Genomic DNA, 22,494 nt, shown 5'->3' with positions numbered 1-22,494 from the left:
GTGAAGGAATCGGAGCCTTTCGGCCACTGAATGGCCAAGCCCAGGTGAGGAAAGCACGGGCATCGCCTGTCCTGGAGTGCATGCTCTGTGGACACAGGCCCGCCACATTCGTCCCAGGGTCCCTTCAGGGCTGGGGGACGATGGGGGCGCCCGCTCATCACGAGAGTCACCGTGTGCAACACCAGCGCCATAGGGACTGACTGGGTGCCCGGGCTGTCACCCCAGAGGTAGGCATGGGTTGTCACGTGGTTCCGCAAGGGCAGACGAAGCAGCACCCGACACCGGGACCCTTGGCAGCAAGAGCTGAGACCTCGGTCCCCACCAAGGCCTTCGAAATCCCCAGATCGGTCCCCAAAAGCAGTGGTCCACCTAAGACAGCCATCCACACAGGGAAGGTCTCCCTCCTGGAGATACGGGGCGGGGTCTAGAGACACTAGGTGTCCCAACTGGGGAGCGGGCCGGAGGAGGAGGGGTGCTATGCCGCCGGAGCACAGAGACCAGGGGCGCTGCTCAACAGCCCGCGTGGCCCAGCACAGCGCCCCCACACACACGCAAAGGAGGACCCTGCCCCCGTGGCTCCCTGGCCCTGGGTGCTGACCCTGGCCTGCAGTGTGGCCCGTCCCACCCCCACCCGATGGATCGCGTCCTGCTTCCACTAGATACCACGAAGCTCCTGAGGCCTCAGTTTGCACAGGAGCCTCTGGGAGGAGAACAGCCCCCGCTTCCCAAGGATGAAATCCAACCGAACAGTTCACTAGCTAAGCATGATGATAGTTCTGGTTACAATATGGTTGTTCCAGGTCACCACGGCGACAGAATCCATGTCACTCTGAGGAATGCCATTTCAGACACATTCCGGGGCCCCTCAAAACACAGGAGGACACTGCTGGGGTTCCTGAGTCCCTGACCGGCCCCTGCAAACTGTGCATGGCAGGCGTCACAGATACGAGGGTTGCTCTGTTATTTTTTTTCCCAAAAATTTATTTTTTCATCAGAGACAAACACAGAGAGAGGCAGAGACACAGCAGAGGGGGAAGCAGGCTGCCTGGATGGAGCCTGATGTGGGACTGTATCCCAGGACCCCGGGATCACGCCCCGAACCAAAAGCAGGCGCCCAAACCCTGAGCCTCCCTGGCGTCCCATTCCTCTGTTCTTTGCTAACTTTCTGAGGTTCTTTTTTTTCCAGTACCAATAGGTTTTTATTGTATTTTCCCGGGGTGAAGAGAGGAGGGAAAAAGGTCATCATGTGTGTTACACCACACTAGCAGGTGAGAAAGGAAGTGCCCACCCAGCAACATCACCCAGCAAATAAACTCTCCCCAGAGCTGGAGGGGCTCCAGCCCCGTAGGGCCCAGAGTCCTGCAGTTCAGAGCTGAGGGGAATGGAGCAGGCTCAGAGCAGGGAGCTACAGCTTTCCCGACGCACGCCCCGACCACCCCAAGAAATTGGAGATTTCACACAAAGCTTTGGTTTGTGGCAGTCCACAGGGAGTTACATGGGCCCGTGCCTGTTAAAGGGCCTTGTGGCCACTCTGACAGAAGCTTCTAGCACCTGCGTAAAAGTTCCTGCGTGACCTGAGTATACCTTCAGCTCCCCTTTCTGGGTCTTCCGCACCTCCTGTGTACATGCAAGTCTCCCCTCGTTGCTTCTGCTTCCCTCTACCGTCAGACCGGAGACTAAAGCAGGTTCGCTCCATGCAAATACAAGTGTATTAGTATGAGTCACACCCAGCAATGGTCTCCACACAGGAGATGGGGAAGGAGGGAGGAAGTGTTCTTTGCTTCTTCAGAGTGTGGGGCTTTTCTTGGCAGGGAGGATAGAAGAGGGGTAGGGTAGGAGCCAAGATTTTAGGACCTCTGCTTCCTCTGCGGGAAGCAGGCGCCATGGACCAGTAGGTAAGCATCGGAGAGGCCCCGCCGGCGTCTCGTCCATATCTCCAGCTCCAGCACGGTCAGAGGCGAGGTGACAGGGGCAGGGATGCGCCCTGGGCCACAGCCTTCGGCCCGGCGCAGGTCCTCAGAAATGGGCGGGGTGCCAAGTTCCCGGGATGGACCTCGCCTTGGGTCCCCAGAGGGCCGGGCCCACTGTGCTCCCCCAGCTTCCGGGCAGAGGAGCCTCCTCCTCCCCAGAGCGGTCATGCATTTCCCGTGCTGACCGCTCGTCCCATGCAGGGCCCCCGCGCCTCCTGCTGTAAGTGCCTGTGAGGAGCACCAGGGGGCAGGAGGCACCGGGACAGGAGACCCTGGGGTGTGTCGGCACTGGGTGCCTGTGGGACAGGCTGTACACCTGGTGACTGCGGCCTCTGCTTCTGCCCTGAACGGGGCTCCTGTCCGGCCCCTTGGAGCTCAAGCACTCAGACCCCTTGCCCCTCCGCACACAGGCCAGTAGCGCCCCCTGATCGCATTCCTGGGCAGGGCAGACGTTGCTCACTTGTGACCTGGGAGGGGAACAGGCCTGGGTAACACATCCTCAGTGGGAGAGCAGGACCTCCCCCCGCCCCAGGCACGGGGATCAGAAGACAAGCATTGCCTGGTTCCCAATCTCCACACCCGGGGAAAGCAGGCGCAAGACAGACGCTAACGACTGCGGGGTCTGTGGACGCCGATGTGGACCGGGCCTTGTCCTTCCGGGCGTCACCCTGCCTAACGCACAGCAATGCTTGACCTTGCAGGGAGACTATCCCCGTGTCACCCTTGCGACCGTGTGACCCGTGTGACCGTGCACAGGGTCAGACTCGTGGAGCGTCCATCGGGGGCAGGGGGAGCAGTACAACGCCCCGTTCAGCTGAGCACCTTCCAAGGGCGAAACCTGGTGGCTTAGGCCTCAGGGTCCTCCCTGCCGTCAGTAGGAGTCCAGCTGTCCTCCGCGGAGGACATCGTGCCAACGCTCCACGTCCCATGATTGGGGGACCGTGGGAGTGCCGGGCACCGATGCCACCCGCAGCTTGACATGGACCCCCGCCCACGCGGCCTCTTAGCAGCGCCTCAGGGTCACCATCGTTTCTACTTGGATGCCAGGCCCCGGGGCCGTGTGGAGGCAGGACCGAGTGTGGGAGGAGGGAGAGGATCCCACACGCATGGGGCTGGAGGAGCTGTGGCCCCTCGAGGGCCTCCCTGGGGTTCAGGCTTGACCCTGGCCCAGTCTGGCCCCTTGTCGCCCAGCTGACTGGTGCCCCATGTCATCCCGCAGGCTCATTGCCCTAGGCAGGCCGCACGTCAGCCACCCAGCAGGCCAGCACGTCAATACCCCACCCAGGGGGTCTCAGGACCCGCACTGCATCCCCACAGGGGGTGGACCTGGGAACCCTTGGCACACCCCCTCTCTCTGGGGGCGGGGCCAGCTTGCCTTGGCCAGCTCCGGGCCTGAAGACAGGCAGGGAGGCCCAAGTCGGGCCCAGGAATGGCCCCAGGGCAGGTGCCAGTGGTATTTGTCACACAGGGCAGGCAGGTGGAGGCCAGATAGCAGGTCAGAGAGCAGCCAAAGGGTGCATTCAGAGAAGGCTTGGCCATGGCTCAGCAACGAGGTCTCCTGAGGAGCAGGACCATGGCCAAGGTGCCTTGTGCCAGCCTGTCAGGGCAGCAGCTCAGGGCATTTACATAACGTCAGGACTTCCTGCTGGGGACAGGGAACGTTGTGCATAATCGGCCGTGGCCTGGTGACAACTGCCAGACACCTAGCCTCTGTGTGTGAATACATTGTGGGATAGGACCTGGCACCCCGGAGATGCCTCCCCGAGGACCCACATGCTGGTTCTCAGACATCCTGAGTGCTCTGTGCGAGCAGTCCATGGTGGCCTGGATCAAACCCCGGGCCCCAGCAGTCACTTCCCTCCCAGGACACCATGCAGGGTCCCAGCATCCAGCCGCAACTGTCCCACAGGGCCTGCTCCTGGGACTTGTGTCAAGGCCACCAGCCTCAGGATGGCGGGTGCTCCTCCTCCCCCCTCTCGTGGGGCAACTGACTTTCTGCACTGCCTGCCTCCAGGGTCCCCAAAGGCCTTCCTGCCCGGCTGCTTGCAAAATCCTCATGTGAGCCAGGGGGCCTGTGAGGGTGTGGGGGAGCATCCCGGTTACCACCGCCGTCACCCACTACACTTTCCTCTGCTCAAAGTGCCCATTTCGGGACCCTAGGGTCCCGGCGGCTCTGGGGATGGCTGATAGGTACACACCCCGTCTCTGCCTCAGCTTCAGAGAGCCAACCTCGCAGTGGCCATCACGAGGACACCAGCTTCACAGAACGATGGCTATGACCCAGGAGTTCTCTGACAATACCCACCTGGCACAGTCGCCAGGGTCACCAGCTAGGAGGGTAGTTTTCTGGCCCCTAGGACACGCACCGCCAGCAGCACAGCCTGGTCAGCACCCCTGGGAGCACAGGTAGGCAGAGAGGGCATCCCCATCTGGGGACCCCCACAGCAAGATGAGCATCCGTGAACAGCAGCACTGGGGAGAGAGCGATTGGAAGTGGGGAGACAGGACCAAGACCCAAGGTCTGCAGGCTGAGGCCACGGTCAGGAGAGACAGGGCAGGGCGGGCAGCAGGGGCTATGGGGGCTGCCGGCTGGGCCCCAGGAGCAGGACACCCCCAATCCCGGCCCGCCCACTGGGCAGCGGGCTGCCGGCCTCCCGAAGGAACCTTGTGCGGGGCCTGAGAGGATTGATGGCCGTGTCTCGGGGACCCAAGGGTCAGGTGGCAGGAAGGACTGCCCACCGGCCCTCTCTGCGGGGCACAGAGGCTCCTCTGCAGAATTCCCCCAAGCAGCCACCAGCTGTGGGGCAGGTGCTTCCAAGGCAGGATCACATCTGATTGTCACTACTTTGCACACTCACATTGCTGTGGTGGTTCAGGGGCAGCGATCCCTCCTCACTCCTAGCACCTTGCTGCAATTCCCATGGCAGGAACCTCGAAAATGTCCACGGGCTGACAATGTGCTCTTTCCCCTGATGCACTGCCACCTGCCAGTCTCTGTTACTGTCCCATTTCAGGAGAGACCGGCACACGGGACCACTGGCAAATGAGGACCGTTAGTGGTTGGGAGAAGGTCCAGCCTTATTGTGACGTCCCCCACCACACCCCCTGCCCTAAGAATTTCCTGTTCCCGTGACATATCCCAGGATGGGAGAGCAAGGGAAACCGAAGAGAAACTGAGCAGAATGAGCTGTCTGCACACGACCCTCCCAGACCACATAGGATTCAATGGCCTTGACGCTGGGGCAGGCTTCTTGCCCCACTGGGGGCAACGCAGACCTCCCACAATTTCAGGAAAAGCTCTGGGCTGGTGGGCTAGTGCAGGTCTCAGGGCACCCCTCCCTGCCTTCCTGTGGGATAGTGGCTGCTAGACAGAGTCCCTGAAGGCGGTGTGACCACGGGCCCCCGTGTCCCCCGTGCTCACACACAGGGCCTTGCAGGGAGCAGAGCTCAGCCGCTGTGTGGCTGTGAGGGAGCCGCCAGCAGGGCTCTCTGGCCTCAGTCAGGAACCTTCTCTCCCATTCCAGCAAAACCAAGTGAATGCATGAGCGCACATCACGTTACTTTGGAAAATAGGCACACGGCACAGGTAAGAAGCAAAAGTGAACAAGGTTTATTTTCCTATTTCCACCCTCCAGCACTTGCCTGCTCCACTCTTGGCCTTTCCAACAGATTCCAACGCCATTGCCCTGTGTTTTCATCCAGAACCCAAACAAGGAGAGAGGGTCTCCCAACTTGTATCCAGGGCAGACAAAACTCTTAACTCTTGAACTGGGGGGCTGTCAGGGTAGCTCAGCGGTTTAGTGCCAACTTCAGCCCTGGGCATGATCCTGGAGATCCGGGATCAAGCCCCATGTCAGGCTCTCTGCTTCTCCCTCTGCCTGCTTCTCCCTCTGCCTGTGTCTCTGCCTCTCTCTCTCTCTGCACTGTGTATTCTCACAAACAAACAAACAAACAAACAAATAAATAAATAAATAAATAATAAATATTTAAAAATATATTGAACCGGGGAAGTACGAACGCGAAGCGGTGTGTGTCACTCACGCACTGGGCTGCGGGAACCTTCTATCCCAAGGAACAAACAGGGAGAGCTTCCTCAAAGAAACCAAGCTCTGGATGTCGGGGTCATTGTAGAGCCCAGGCCCCCAGAGAGGCTCTTGGCCCTGCTTTCCCCCAAAATGCCCTGGCCCTTAACCCCTGAGAACGCCCAGGACTTTCTCTTTACAAATCCAACGAGACAACACCGGGAGGAAGCACCCTAAGGCCTCCCTTCATGCCGGAACCACAAAAGCTTGAAAAGGGACTGGCTGCCCCTGGGGCTGTGGCCCCTTTTCCTTATCTCAGAATCTTTTCTCACAGGACCAGGGAGGACCCCAGGTTGTTGCTACCGATCTGGAGCAGAAAGTCCGTGACCTGCACCTTGCTGGTTTCCTCGTAGGCCCTGGGCCCCCACAGGAACTCATTGCGGGCAGGGTCACTGCCCGCCACCTGCCGGCGCTCCAGGTAGCCTTCCTGCACCCAGACATTGGTGAGGCGATCCACGGGCTCCCCATAGATGGTGTTCTCTTGGCCATCGTACACTGCCGTGAACCCCAGAGTCTCCCACACCTCCTCCTCAAGGACACATCCATCCTGAAGTAGGATAAACCCCAGGATCAGCCCCAGGAGGCTGGTCTTGGGGATACCCCACTGATCGCTCAGCATCCCATCCCAGGTGAGGCCCAGGATGGGGTTGAGGACGTAGGAGTGCTCGCTGGGATCCACTTCAACCACATCTAGGCCAAAGACCAGCCTCAAGCAGATGGACGCTTGGCTCAAGATGGCGGGGAAGTCATCCTGGTATTCTGGGGAGAAGACCTCCAGCATCTCTGCCTTGCTGATGGGCTGCTTGTTGCGATACTTGAGGAGCAGGAATACCACCAGGGCAGCCGTCTTCATGCGGAAACTGCCCTCCACCAAGAGCTCCTCATCTCCCGCCTCCCCTGGGCCGCTGGGGCCAGGAGGCTCGGGCTGGCCAAGGCCACCAGCTGCCCCACCACTGGGGGAGGGGTCGGCACTCTGAGAGCTCTGGGGAGCACTCAGGGCCCCGGCAGCAGCACACCCTTCCTCTGGGGGGCCACAGACCATGCCACAGAAGGACAAGGAAGGGGAAGAGGAGGAGGAGGAGGAGGAGAAGGAGGAGGAGTAGGAGGAGGAGGAGGAGGAGGAGGAAGAGGACAGAAAGAGATGAGATAGGGGGTCCGGGGGAGATGGGGGAGAGGGGGTAGGTGGAGCCTCCTCCTCCCCTTCTTCCTCCTCCTCAGCCCCAGACAGCTGAGCATCCACCAGGCCCTGGGCCTCCTCTAGGTCTCCCTGCTTCCAAAGCTCGCTGCTATTCCTCAGGGGCATGGTGTCAGATTCGGGCTGAACCTGAAGACAGAGTTGGGAGAGCTTGTCAGAGGGCAGCCCGGCCAAGATACCCCGAGGTGCCAGGGCTGACAGGGGGCCGTGCCGGGCTCCCCTGCAGAGGGCTCCCGTGTTGGGCTGGGAGAGCCCCTGACACCAGGCTCAGAGAGAGCATGCACCTCACCTGGACAAGTGGCTCTGGCCCGTGCCTCCTCAGCTCTGTGTCCCGAGGGACGCCCGCCTCAGACCGAGGCCTCCGCTGCCAGTTCTTGAAGTCCCTGCAGGAGGGAAGGAGGAGGGTCCTCAGGGTGCAGACTGCCAGCCCAGCCCTGGGGCCCAGTGTGTACAGGACGGTTGGCTTACAGTCTGGGAGGTCCCCGGCAGCCCAGGTGGGACGTTCCCCCCCAGGCCTCTCAAGGGTCTGCCCCGGCCCTGTCCTTCTCAGGCCAAACATCCCTGCAAGAAAACAGGGCCTCGACACTCCACAGGAGGAAGCCAGGGCCCAAGCCCAGGCCACACTTGCCAAAGTCCAGGGCCAGCTCTGGCTTCCATCTGGGCTGGGATGGGGTGCCTCTGTGTCTTCACCTGGACCCCACACAAGGCCTGGGAAGACCCTCCGGCTAACCCTGAGGCCACCCTCTTTGCACCTTCCTTGCAAGGGCCCCTGCCACGACCCCCCACCAGCCAAAGTCCAGAGAAATCAGTTGGGCCACCGGTCCCGCCTCTCCCCATGGCCCACACATGGTCCCTAGGGATCCTGCTGTGGGAGGCATCCCCTCATTTCTCACCTCGATCCCCGCCAGGTCCTGGACCAGGGCCATGGCAGGGCACCCGCCTCCTCTGCTGACCTGAATCCAGTCCCTCAGGCCCAGGCCCGCCCCTCCCTGAGCCCAGGGATCTGGAGAGGAGCAGGGGCTCCGTGGGACAGGCTGCACCACGGGTTCCCTTCCTAGGGCTGCCAGGGAAGGGCACCCATATTTGGGGCCATCACCTCCTGGGCCTGATGGCTGTCTTTGGGGCCATATACCCCTTCAATGTGGGGTGGGCGGGGTTCCTCAGAAGACTCTTGGCAGGCCCCGGGACTCCTAGGCATCTATCACCCAGGTGGGCCTCCTCCCACACTCTGACTGGGACCTCTCCCAGCGGGGTCCTCAACACCCTGAGAACTAGGAGAGGAGCAGGGAGAGGTACCCTGTTATGTCCTATGTCCCCACCCTGTCCTGTGTCCTCTGCCAGGCAGGTCACAGCCGCAAAGCCCCCCCGCCCCCAATCCCTCAGCAATATCAGGAAGGGCTGGCCTGGAGACTGGCCCCTCTGTCCTGGGGCGCAGATGCCTTCAGGCTCCCGGGAGGGTCCTCAGCATTATCCTGCCAGGACCTGCTCTTCCTCCGGTCCCCCATCCTCCCATAGAGGACACGTGACCCTCACACCAAGACCATACCAACCCCAGGTGAGGCCACCTTCCTGCCGCCCACCCGCCCCAGGGACAAGTGAGCATGCCACTGAGGGCCAGCGCTCTCCCATCCTCGGTGGGCTACCCACAGGGCAGGGCCTCCCTCCACTGCACTGGCTTCTTTGGTCACGGGCCGGGTGGGGCCAGCCAGGCGTCCCCAGGGTCCTCACCCTGACTCCTCACAGGCCGAGTGCCCTCCAAACACACCCTCACCCCAACCACCCCCCGAGGCCCTGCTCCACTGAAGCACAAGCCCTCAGGCTCTAACACCCAGACGTGGACATCAGGATGGAAGCATGGGCTCGTCTTGCATGGGGGCCTCCTTCCTCCCTGGACTGCATGTGCTGGGGCCCAGGGTCCCTCCCTGGACTGCATGTGCTGGGACCCAGGGTCCGTCACTCCTCCCTGTGGTCCTTACCTTCAATCCCTTTAGGCCCCAGGTTGGCTGTGAGCGGGCTCCTACCCAGCTCCTTCCGAGAGACTTGGCTGGCAAGCCAGGACAGCCCAAGGTGGTCATCGGGCCCGGGGGCTCCCAGGACCCAGTCTAGTCTGTGTCCCTAGGGCTTCAGTGCCCCTGTGGTACTGGCCTTGGCCGCCAGCCACACGTGGGCCATTGCCCCTCACCCCACCCGACTCCACCGCTGCCCACACCCTGGAGGCAGTGCTCCAGCCCAATGGCCACAGTGTGGGAGGCCCCATCGCACCAACGGCCATGAAGTTCAGGACTTGTCCACCCCCTGCAGCCTCCCGAGGCTGAAGCAGGGGCAGGGCGGTGGTGCTCGGGGCTCCCTGGGGACCGACTCCCTCGGGGGTCTCAGTCCCTCGGGGGTCCTTCCTCCAGCCCTAGGAGACCTCGGGCCCCTCGCGCAGCCGTCCGGAGGCTGGGCCGCTCACACCCAGGCCCTCCCCTCTGCCCGGACCCCAACGGAGACAGGTAGTGACCGTCTTAACATCAAGACCGCAACCCAGCCCGGGGGTTTCCCAGGGCTCACAGAGGGGGCTGAGCTCGGGGGCGGGAGACAGGCTCCCTGGGCCCTTCTTCCCCCCCTGCTGGCGGGGCTCCCTGGGTGCCTGGGCCTCTGCCTGGCTCCACTCGGCCTGCCTCCCAGGACTGACTGTGGACGGGGTGCGGGGTCCCTCCGTCCTCCATGGACATCCTCGCCAGGAACCCAGCAGGACATGAGCCCACCCTCTGCCCCCTCAGGGAGGCCCTGCTCTGAACACCAGCCCCCTGGTCTCTGAGAGCCCGGATGCGGAGGGGGGCCTCACCACGTGTTCCCAACCGCACCCACGACCTTCCCGGGACCGACTCTGGGCTGGGGTGCAGGGTCCCCTGGGCATCTTCCGCATCCTCACCGGGAATCCCAGCAGCACCCGGGGCCCTCCCCTCTGGGCACATATCCTAGGCCCTCCTCCTGACGCCAGGGGCCCCCAGTGTCTCGGGAGACCCAGATATGGAAGCCTGAGCACCCATACTCCCACGTGAGGGCAAGTCCCTATCCCCCGGGGGGGCTTCACAGCCCTTGTGACCCTCCGACGGGTCCCGTCTGTTTCCCTCAGGGTCCATCACTCAGTCCCCATAGACCCTGGACCCTCCCTCCGCCCCCCCTCAGCGTCTGCTCCCGCCACACCAGGCCTCAGGCTCTCGGGTACCCGGATGTCCCAGGCCTGCCGCACCCGCCGCCACCATCCGGCCCCATCCCGCTCCTCCGCGGCCTTCCCGGGCTGACCATGGGCACTGCCCTCCGCCGGGTCCCCTCTGTCCCCCTCAGGGTCTATCCCTCGCCTCCCCTTAGCCCCTGGACCCTCCCCTCAGCCCTCAGCGTCTGCTCCCGCCACACCAGGCCCCAGGCTCTCGGGTACCCGGATGTGCCAGGCCTGCCTCACCCGCCGCCACCATCCGGCCCCGTCCCGCTCCTCCGCGGCCTTCCCGGGCTCACCGTGGGCCCTGACCTCCGCCGGGTCCCCTCTGTCCCCCTCAGGGTCCATCCCTCGCCTCCCCTTAGCCCCGGGACCCTCCCTCCACCACCTTCAGCATCTGCTCCCACCACACCAGGCCTCAGGCTCTCGGGTACCCGGATGTGCCAGGCCTGCCGCACCCGCCGCCACCATCCGGCCCCATCCCACTCCTCCGCGGCCTTCCCGGGCTCACCGTGGGCCCTGACCTCCGCCGGGTCCCCTCTGTCCCCCTCAGGGTCCATCCCTCGCCTCCTCTTAGCCCCTGGACCCTCCCCCCCCCCTCAGTGTCTGCTCCCGCCACACCAGGCCCCAGGCTCTCGGGTACCCGGATGTCCCAGGCCTGCCGCACCCGCCGCCACCATCCGGCCCCGTCCCGCTCCTCCGCGGCCTTCCCGGGCTCACCGTGGGCCCTGACCTCCGCCGGGTCCCCTCTGTCCCCCTCAGGGTCCATCCCTCGCCTCCCCTTAGCCCCGGGACCCTCCCTCCCCCCCCCCTCAGCGTCTTCTCCCACCACACCAGGCCTCAGGCTCTCGGGTACCCGGATGTGCCAGGCCTGCCGCACCCGCCGCCACCATCCGGCCCCATCCCACTCCTCCGCGGCCTTCCCGGGCTCACCGTGGGCCCTGACCTCCGCCGGGTCCCCTCTGTCCCCCTCAGGGTCCATCCCTCGCCTCCTCTTAGCCCCTGGACCCTCCCCCCCCCCTCAGTGTCTGCTCCCGCCACACCAGGCCCCAGGCTCTCGGGTACCCGGATGTCCCAGGCCTGCCGCACCCGCCGCCACCATCCGGCCCCATCCCGCTCCTCCGCGGCCTTCCCGGGCTCACCGTGGGCCCTGACCTCCGCCGGGTCCCCTCTGTCCCCCTCAGGGTCCATCCCTCGCCTCCCCTTAGCCCCGGGACCCTCCCTCCCCTCCCCCCTCAGCGTCTTCTCCCACCACACCAGGCCTCAGGCTCTCGGGTACCCGGATGTGCCAGGCCTTCCGCACCCGCCGCCACCATCCGGCCCCATCCGGCTCCTCCGCGGCCTTCCCGGCTCACCATGGGCCCTGACCTCCGCCGGGTCCCCTCTGTCCTGGGCTCCTGGGTCCCCGCCGTGTCACCGCGTCCCCACCGGCACTCCCTGTGTCCCTGCCCCTCTCAGGCCACTGCCCCAGGCCCCGGCATCCAGGCCTCAGCTCGACGCCGCGGCCCCGCCTTCCCCCGTGTGGTCTCTCAGGGTTCAGAAAGGGCCCCCCCACCCCCCGCCGCCCTCCGGGGCCCCTCCCCCGCCCTCGGAGCCCCCTCCCGGGGCTACCTGCTGCCTGGCTGCCGCCGGCCCGGGCCTGGCCTCCTTCCAGGGGACCCCAATGCGCCGCCCACACGAGGCCCTCCGCTCCCTCAGACCTCCGAGGCGGAAGTCGGCCCACGTCACATCCGGACCCCGTGCCAGGGGTCCCTAAGGGCTGGTTGCACGCCCGCGGGAGATGGGCTCTGCGTGGTGGGGGTAGGAGGACACCTGTGGGAGGCTCCCTAGGTCCTCTCGCGGATCCTCCGTGGACTTGCGAGATCTGCCTATTTTCCCATATTTATGTTTTTAATAAGTCAAATTCTTTTCTTAGTGCAGACACATGGGCACTTCTATTACACTTTGGGTTAAAATCCAACACAATTGTATATATTTGTGTTGTTTAACTTGTTCCAGGTTTGGCCACTGGGCGCTCTTCCTGTTAGGTCCCTTTTTGTATACCTGCCTCACGCCCCTGGAAATGTTTTCATTAGTTTGTTTTTAATGTAATTTTTTTTAGCATTTCTTTATTTTCAGGCACTACAAGTTGCTTCAGCCTCATCTTACATATTTCCCTATCCCATTTCCAGAATCAACAATTTTTCCATGGAGCCCTTGTTCCATTTACTGTAGAAAAGTATGCGAAACCTAGGTCTGTGCACTACGTACACACATTGCATCTGTGGTCATTGCTCCTAGGGCTCCTTGGCTGACAAGGAAGAAATTACACATGTGTTCACTACCCTGTGTGTATTCACATATATATACAAAGTTTAGATGTAATCATCTATATGTGCATTAAGCTACATAAGAGTTTTTACTGATGTTTTTGGCTCTAATCCACCACCACCTAGATCACTATAGCTTCCTCCTCTACAGTGAAAAACCTTGAGATTTGGACGTTGTTTATATGTCAGTGTCCTGTTGTCTCTGCTGGGTTATCATGGTTATCTCTGAAGGAGCTGCTGAAATAGAATTTGTGGATGGGCTAAGCATCTGTTCAGCTCCAGAACTCCCTGGAACCTCATCAAAGCTATGCCTGCCCTCTAGCCTCTGGACTCTGATAAGGCTACCTGGCCCCTGTCTATGGAGCTCTTGAAAGGTCAAGAGTACCCGTTATCTGAGTGTCTGAACTGGTGAACAATTCAACTTTTGATGCTTTTGGGGGTTGAGATCACCTGTAACTAAGTATGGTCTTCTTTATCTGTCTGGAAAGTATTTCTTTCTACCAGAGCATGAGCTACAGGGTAAGCTGGACCCCAAGATGAGTCTTTGTTTCCTCACCTTTATTTAGCTTTATGACTCAGGGCATGTTATATGAGCTTTTGGTGCCTCAGTGCTTTTTCTCTATTCTGTATTTGAATAGTCACTGGGAAGCTCCTCGAGGCTGGCAATTAGACTCTACCCAGAGAGAGGGCAGGAGAGCTGGATGAAAAACTGAGACCCCTCAGATTCGACAGCTGACAACCCTGCTATATGTTACTCATCCTTAAAACCGACTTATTTAATGATATACATTCTCCAGTGAGTGTTGGAAAGCCTAACTAGAAAATGAGAAATGTGCCCAAGTTCTCAGATTAAAGGTGATACATCATGGGAAATCATGAGTTGATACTTTGATTGATTATGATCAATCAAGTAATAATGATACTCTCAAGATGTTCCTTAAATAAATACCATAAAATTGCCTATTTGAAACTCTGCTATGGTGGAAAGTGTGATTGTTTTCCGTGACAATACTAGCTGAATGTTGAAGGTATTGCTGTAATCACAAAAACTCTCAAAATGTCCGGACATGAAGACAGTATACTAGGTCACCTTCTGTGATGTGGTGTAGTGTGGTATGGCCTAACACAAAGTAAAAGAACACCTGCAAAGACTAGGATTTTAATTTTGATTCCATACTTTGAAGGAAACTTCCACCAAATCACGAGGTGACAACTAAGCAAAGCTGGTTTGGTGAAAAGATAAAAATTTTGAGAAACATTTAGTAAGACAGAGAGAAAAAAGCAGACTCAACTACTAAAATAAAAAAATCGAAGTCGGGGTAGTATTACAGATCTTTTTTTTTTTAAAGAAGATTTTATTTATTTATTTATTTATTTATTTATTTATTTGAGAGGCAGAGACATACTCAGAGGGAGAAGCAGGCTCCCTGCGGGGAGCCTGATGTGGGACAGGACCCCAGGACCCCGGGATCACGCCCTGAGCCAAAGGCAGATGCTCAAGCCCTGAGCCACCCAGTATTACAGGCGCCCCAGTATTACAGGTCTTAAGGAAACAAAAAGGAATGTAAGAGAGTACTCTGAACAATTATACTCCAAGAAATTGTATAACCTAAAAGAACTGGATATATTTTTTAAGACATAAACAACCAAAAGTAACTCAAGAGGAAAAGAAAATTCAATCAGATCTAACAGGTAAGGAGAATGAATCAGTGACCAGAAACGTCAAAGAAAGAACATCCCAAGACCAGGTGACTTCGCTCCTGTATTCTACCAATACTTGAAAGAAGAAAGAAATCCTCAGGCAGCCCCGGTGGCACAGCGGTTTGGCGCCGCCTGCAGCCTGGGGCGTGATCCTGGAGACCCTGAATCGAGTCCCGCGTCAGGCTCTCTGCATGGAGCCTGCTTCTCCCTCTGCCTGTGTCTCTGCCTCTCATTCTCTCTCTGTGTCTCTATAAATAAATGAACAAAATCTTTGAAAAAAAAAGAAGAAAGAAAGAAAAGAAAGAAAGAAAGAAAGAAATCCTCAATTTCTTCCCAAAATATGGAAGTGGAGGGAATACTTCCTATCTCGTTCTGTGAGGTCAGCAGTACTGAGGTAGTAAAGCCTGACAAAGACATCAAAAAAATAAAATAAAATAAACTGACACTCTTTCATTAAAAAAAAAAAGCTTTCAACAAACTAGAAATAAAAGACTTTAACATGATAAAAGGCATTCACGAAAAATCCACATCTAACATACTGAATGGTTAAAGACTGAAATTTTCCCATTAAGCCAAGAAATAAGAAAGAAGGCAAGGGCCGCCTAGGTGGCTCTGTCGGTTATGCAGCTGGCTCTTGATTTCTACTCAGGTCATGATCTCAGGATTGTGAGATCAGGCCCTGCATTGGGCTCCATGCTCAGGGGCGTCTGCCTGAGATTGTCTCTCTTCCTCTTCCTCTCCCTCTCAATCTCTCTCTAAAATAAATAACCAATAATATTCTTTTAAAACCCGACAATGCCTGCTTTTGCTTCTTTTATGTTATTATACTGAAAGTGCTAGCCAGAGTGATTAGGCAAAAAAATAATTTTAATAAATAATAAATAAATAGTCATAATAATAAAGACTAATAAAGTGGGAAAAAAGTTTAAAAAAAGAAGTAAAAGCAGAAGAAAATACTTAAAATAACTTTATCCAAGGAAATATAAGACATATACACTACAACTTATAACATATTGCTCGAAGAATTTAAGAAGATTTCAGTATTTGGAAAGATGTCTTGCGTTCATGGAGTTGAAGACTTAATTTTCTTAAGATAGCAGTTGTATTAAAGCAATTTACAGATTCAGTACAATCCCTAAAAGGAATCCCAACAATCCTGTTTGAAGAAATGGAAAAGCTGATTCCAAAGTGTATATGGAGGGACGCCAGGGTGGCTCAGGGGTTGAGCATCTGCCTTTGGCTCAGGTGGTGAAACCAAGGTCCTGTGATTGAAACTCGCAGGGAGTCTGCTTCTCCCTCTGCCTACATCTCCACCTCCCTCTGTGCGTCTCTCATGAATAAATAAATAAAATCTAATAAATAAAGAAAGAAATAAAGAAAGTGTATTTGGAGTGCAGATGCCTCTTTGGATAATTATGTAGGTATCCTTCGGGTTGGGTAAATACCTCGTAGAAAAGAACCGAGATGTCCATCAATAGATGAATGGATAAAGAATATATATATATATATATATATATATATATGGTCTGGCACATTGGTGGTAGGGATGAAAAATGGTGCCGCTTTTGTGAAAGATGTTTGCCAGTGGTAAAAGTGTATCAGTTTGTCAAAAAGTTAAACTTTTTAAAATTATATTTATATTTTTTACTTTTAATTTATATGACTATCAATTCCACTCCTATGTATATGCTCAAAAAATGGAAAACAGGTATTCAAACAAATACCCGTGTAGAAATGTTCACCAAAATTCACAATAGCAAAAGGATGAAACGACCCAAATATCCATCAATTTGAGAATGAATAAGCAAAATGTATAGGCCTATAAAGAAATATTCAGCCGCAAAAAAGAATGAAGTCCCGTTACAGGCTTTAGCAGGATGCACCTTGAAAACTGCTGAGTTGAAGAAGCCAGACACAAAGATATCATATTGCAAATTCCGATTATATGAAATACACAGAACGGCTATATTCATAGAGAAAGCAGAGTAGCGGTTGACAGGGTCTGAGGGAGGAGGGAAAGGGCAGTGACCACTTATCGGATGCGACGTTTGCTTTTGGGCTGATGCAAGTGCTTTGGAACCAGACAGAGGCGATACTCGTACAACACCGCAAATGTACGAAATGGCACTGAATTGGACACTATAGAATGACTTCATGTTATGTGTATTTACAATAAATAAATAAATAAATAAATAAATAAATAAATAAATAAATAAAAACTATTGATAAATGCTGTGAAACAAGAAAACATGAATCTGCTGGAAACAAGGAGTACCTTCCCCTTCTCTCAATGGCCCTTTGCCCTCAACCTAGGGTCAAGCTCCGCGGCCTAACATGCTGGGTTAAAGGTCTAGCCCGAGCCTGTTCGTCTGGCCTCGTTTTCTGCCTTCCACCACACTGTAGCCTTTCTCTTTCCATACATGGAACTGTTTTCCCTGATATTGAGCAACGGGGTCCTCATTATCTCAACTACGCTTGCTATTCATTCCCACCTAGTAAACATATGAGTGATTAGAGAATTGCTAATTTCTACTCCTGTGATCCAGATATACTAATTAGGATACAGAACTCGTGTCTCCTTCAATGTGGTCTGGCTGTTCTTACAAGAAATATACACAGGATCAGATGAGTCCATAGAACAGGCACAGTGGCACTGACCCTGGACCTTCTGTTAACTGGGTGACAGATGAATTTAAGGAGCAAGGGGATCTGAGGATACTGGTGAGAGGGTTTAATTCAGCTGCTGGCCATGCGCACAGGGAAGATGGACCGCTGGGCGCAGGTTAGAGGTAGAAACTTACATAGAGGCCAGTGAAGATTTTTCAAGTGTGGCTGAGTCTTGACTAGCCGGACATTCCAAGACACTCTTCTCTGCTACAGGGCACAAGGCAGAGAATGGCTGGTGGTGACAAGACCGATCAGTAAAAAGAAAATCTATCACCTGTCCAGGTGTGAGCTGCTGAGAGCATGACTAAGACAGGGACTGGGGGTGGAGAGGACAGAGACACAGAATGTACTCACGAGCCCTCCACTGCTTTCCTCGGAGGGGACACTTTTCCAACTGCCACCCGCTGCCCGCAAGCTTCACCTCCTCTTCACTCCTGGAGCCATGTAATCCGAGACTACATTTTTGCTTGAACTCCATCTTCCTAGCCAGCGAGGCTTCTTTTGTTTAGCAAACCTAACTGCGGTTTTGGCTTCATTCACCCAGATGGCACCCCCAGATCTCAGCAAGAAGGACTGCACAGTTGAGAGTAAAATCTTAAAACATCCCTAAAGAGTTACTGTGTCCCTTCTAACTCCACTGCAGCGTCTCATATGATACTCTGGAAAGTAGTCTGCAGGTTATGGTCTTTCGCAGGTTGTTTAAATGTTTTAAGTTGGATTCTTTAAATTGGCAGACTTTTTCTTCTTTTGAAAGCCCTTGCCATCCCTGAATGAACAGCAAAGCCCAAGTTCACAGAATCCAAGGAAAGGACCACCCTAATCCTCACTCTCTTCACCAGTTGGACTCTGGGTCCTTCCCACTCTCCCTCCACAAAACCCTTTGCCAACCATTGATGACTCTGGGAGGTCCCACCCAGAGCCAGCTCTCTAAGGTGAGATCTTGAGGACACTGCCTCACGTCTCTGAGAACTTGAGAAACTATCTAAAATGGGAAATTTCATGTTTCCCACACACTGTTTGCAGTAACTGTTGTGATAAGTAAAACACCAATGCCCACAGGAGGTGTTCTGAATCGAGAGGGGCTGTAATCTCAAGCACCCATTGCGTTCTTGTAGGCGTCCATTTAATTGCCTTTTAGTATGAGAAAAAGACCATAGTACCCAAATAGATTTTATACACACACACACACACACACACACACACCCTGGATGGAGAGTCAAGAATGTCTTGAATGTACGGAGCACAAGTGTAAAGTATCGAGGGATAAAGGACTCATGGCTACTGCAGCCTAGTTGCAGTTTGAAGCTCTATGGCACTGTAGATATATGTGTATGGGGGTGGGATTGAACATATGTTTGGATTCTGAAATCAAAGGAAGCGTCTTCTATTTCAAAAAACCAGCAATAGCTGTTCTTGTGTTCCTTTTCAGCTTTGGTTTTTTGATGAAGAGTTAGACAAAGTATTTTAAGAAACAGTCACATAGATCAATGGAACAGAATAGAGATCCCAGAAGTGGACCCTGAACTATGGTCAACTAATATTCGATAAAGGAGGAAAGAGTATCCATTGGAAGAAAGACGGTCTCTTCAATAAATGGTGCTGGGAAAATTGGACATCCACATGCAGAAGAAGGAAACTAGACCACTCTCTTGCACCATACACAAAGATAAACTCAAAATGGATGAAAGATCTAAATGGGAGACAAGATTCCATCAAAATCCTAGAGGAGAACACAGGCAACACCCTTTTTGAACTCAGCCACAGTAACTTCTTGCAAGATACATCCACGAAGGCAAAAGAAACAAAAGCAAAAATGAACCATTGGGACATCATCAAGATCAGAAGCTTTTGCACAGCAAAGCATACGGTCAACAAAACTAAAAGACAACCTACAGAATGGGAGAAGATATTTACAAATGACCTATCAGATAAAGGGCTAGTTTCCAAGATCTATAAAGAAGTTATTAAACTCAACACCAAGAAACAAACAATCCAATCATGCAATGGGCAAAAGACATGAACAGAAATCTCACAGAGGAAGACGTAGACATGGCCATCATGCACATGAGAAAATGCTCTGCATCACTTGCCATCAGGGAAATACAAATCAAAACCACAATGAGAAACCACCTCACACCAGTGAGAATGGGGAAAATTAACAAGGCAGGAAACCACAAATGTTGGAGAGGATGCGGAGAAAAGGGAACCCTCTTACACTGCTGGTTGGAATGTGAAATGGTGCAGCCACTCTGGAAAACTGTGTTCAGGTTCCTCAAAGAGTTAAAAATAGACCTGCCCTACGACCCAGCAATTGCATTGTTGGGGATTTACCCCAAAGATACAGATGCAATGAAATGCTGGGACACCTGCACCCCAATGTTTATAGCAGCAATGTCCGCAATAACCAAACCGTGGAAGGAGCCTCGGTGTCCATCGAAAGATGAATGGATAACGAAGATGTAGTTTTTGTATACAATGGAATATTACTCAGCCATTAGAAATGACAAATACCCACCATTTGCTTCAACGTGGATGGAACTTGAGGGTATTATGCTGAGTGAAGTAAGTCAATCGGAGAAGGACAAACATTATATGTTCTCATTCATTTGGGGAATATAAATAATAGTGAAAGGGAATAGAAGGGAAGCGAGAAGAAATGTGCGGGAAATATCAGAAAGGGAGACAGAACATAAAGACTCCTAATTCTGGGGATCCCTGGGTGGTGCAGTGGTTTAGCGCCTGCCTTTGGCCCAGGGCGCGATCCTGGAGACCCGGGATCGAATCCCACGTTGGGCTCCCGGTGCATGGAGCCTGCTTCTCCCTCTGCCTATGTCTCTGCCTCTCTCTCTCTCTCTCTCTCTGTGACTCTCATAAATAAATAAAAATTTTAAAAAAAAAGACTCCTAATTCTGGGAAATGAACTGGCGGTGGTGGAAGGGGAGGAGGGCGGGGGGTGGGGGTGAATGGGTGACAGGCACTGAGGGGGGCACTTGACGGGATGAGCACTGGGTGTTATTCTGTATGTTGGCAAATTGAACACCAATAAAAAAATAAATTTATTATAAAAATAAAATAAAATAAAAAAATAAAAAATAAAGTCCCCAAAACAGGCAAATCCACCGACGTGGAAAGCAGATAAGCTACTGCCAGAGGTTTTGTGTAAAGAGGAATGATTTATAATGGCTATGGAAGTCCTTTAAGTCATTCCTTAAAAGGAAATGATTCTTTTTGGGATAATGAAAATATTCTGGAGTCAGACAGTGGTGATTGTTTTACAATCCTGTGAATATAATAAAATCACTAAATTACATATTTTAAAGGGGTGGATTTAGTTATGTGAATTATTCCTGAATCAAAAATATTTTTAATTAAAAAGAAGGTGGTTCTCCTACTTGGGGTCTAAGAATGAGATGCAGTCTCCTACTAAAAAATTTGAATTTATGTCATTTGGGAGTGTGTGGATGGGCTGCCTTGTAAGGCAGGAGCAGCAATGCTCTTATAGCTGCAATTCTTTTTTTATTTGCTTTAAAGAGTTTATTTATTTATTCATGAGAGTTACAGAAAGAGGCAGAGACACAGGCAGAAGTAGAAGGAGACTCCCTGCTGAGTGATTAGTACCAATGCGGGACTCGATTCCAAGACCCCTGGATCATGACCTGAGCCAAAGACACATGCTTCACCATTGAGCCACCCAGGTACCCTACCCACATTTCAACAGTGCTAAGCTACAGTCTCTAAGGCATAGGGGGAATCCAGTCATTGCCTATAAGATTCCCCCTTCAAGAAAAGACTTGCTGCCCTGCCTCAAATATTGTGATTAGCTGATAGTCCCTATTAGCTTCTATGTGTTCTGTCTTTACGATACAGCCAAAGTCAGAATCTTCTAAGGATGGCCCCTGGTCAATGACTAAGCAATGAGTTGTAGCCAGGACCACACACTTCTCAAAGCGAGGACCAGCTAGTGACTGAATAATCCAGGGGTACACATTTGGCATACCTATAGTCAGATCATTCAAGAAAAGACAAGTGTCAAATTATTCAAATCAAGAATGAAGGAGTAGACAATATACAAATAAAAAGGATTAGATGGAAATACTATGCATAACTGTATGCTGAGAAAGGAGATGGCAGGTATAAATGTAGAGTTTCCTAGAAGACACAGAGAACCAACACTGACTCAAGAAGCAAGTCGGAATAGACCTATATAACAAGTAAAAAATTGAATTACTGATCAGACACCTTGCTTTTTTTTCTTTTTTCTTTTTTTTTAAATCAAAACCTTTTCTACAACAAGAACACTCGGGACCACACGGCTTCAAAAGTAAATTATGCTTTTTAAACTTTTAAAATTCCTCTTGGGTATGTTGTGACGAGTAACAGGTAAAGTAGTTGGAATGGTGCCTGGCACAGAGAGACTGCTTGGTTCGCATTAACTATAATTATAAAAAGTCTGTTGAGTAAATGGCTGAACAAATTAATGGGGTGACAAGACAGAGGCAAAAGCCACTGTGAGTGTCTGTGCTGCCTATTATTACAAGAAGCTGGGGCATGGCAGTGTGGAGAGGTCTGATCAGAATCCAAAGAACCAGGACATAAAAGGACAGAAGGCTGGGGTGGCAGGCTGAAGGATAGGCAAAGAGTAGTTAGCCCTGGGAAAGGGCTTAGGAACCAGGAGTCAGGGAGGACCAGAAAGCAGCCTTTGGGGGAAGCAAGTTTGGTAACAGGAGTTGAAAAAGGCGTCCTCCCTGAAAACCCAAGAGGTTGGGAATATCCCTAGAATTATCTAAGAGATGAGCAAACTAAGGAAACATGAGTTTAGGTAATTGTTGGTTTGTAACCTTTCCGGGAGATTCCTGGGTATAATCAGAAACTGGGTCCCATATATGGAGGGCAGGGAGAGATCAAAAAAAGATGCAAGCCACTCCAGATCAGGAGATAGCAGGTATAATAAACAAGGGAACTTATATATAAGGCTTGTCTTGGGTGGCTGCAAGATGAGTCGATCTCTACATCTGCCCTCCAGAATCCCCCAAGAGTTTATCTAGAAGCCGTAACTGGGTTCAGTCACAACTACCATCCAGATGGTCACAACACCATGCTTTATCTCAGGGCTACGTCCTTTGGCAGCTTCTGGGACCAGGGAAGGTAAGTAGAATGCACAGTCCAAAGACAGTAGAGGAGGTGAGGAACCTCCCATCGCTGGGGTCCAGCTCACGAGTGAACTGGAAGTCATGCCCTCGGAGATGTCCTCCAATAGTAATTGGACCAAGACCCCATGAGAATTGGTGGAGACAGTCATAATGAAATAAAATACACTGGACACAAAGGTGATGAGTATTCAAAGCTCATGATATCTTAATTCCTTTCCAAT

The 22,494-nt window shown here is 53.6% G+C and overlaps 2 protein-coding genes across 2 annotated transcripts in view; both read right to left on the bottom strand.

Annotated features, from left to right (window-relative positions):
* The window catches only part of LOC144308597 (melanoma-associated antigen 10-like), a 202,684-nt gene extending 190,602 nt beyond the window's left edge, over window positions 1-12,082 (bottom strand). The window contains exon 1 of the mRNA XM_077889347.1: window positions 12,058-12,082. The gene's annotated coding sequence lies outside the window, so the exon portion shown is untranslated. The remainder of the gene's footprint in view (window positions 1-12,057) is intronic.
* Window positions 5,558-10,770, bottom strand: LOC144308592 (melanoma-associated antigen 1-like). The gene is made up of 3 exons (XM_077889331.1): window positions 10,746-10,770; window positions 7,537-7,630; window positions 5,558-7,376 (listed from the first exon to the last, which is right to left on the bottom strand). Exon 3 carries the CDS (start codon window positions 7,353-7,355, stop codon window positions 6,321-6,323), a length of 1,035 nt encoding a protein of 344 aa, XP_077745457.1. The 5' UTR covers window positions 7,356-7,376; window positions 7,537-7,630; window positions 10,746-10,770; the 3' UTR covers window positions 5,558-6,320.
* Window positions 12,083-22,494: the final 10,412 nt, after the last annotated feature.

This window comes from Canis aureus, chromosome X (assembly GCF_053574225.1).
Source record: "Canis aureus isolate CA01 chromosome X, VMU_Caureus_v.1.0, whole genome shotgun sequence".
Classification (NCBI taxonomy): domain Eukaryota; kingdom Metazoa; phylum Chordata; class Mammalia; order Carnivora; family Canidae; genus Canis; species Canis aureus.
Note: the sequence above shows the minus strand (reverse complement) of the source record. Positions and strands in the feature narration are given on the sequence as shown.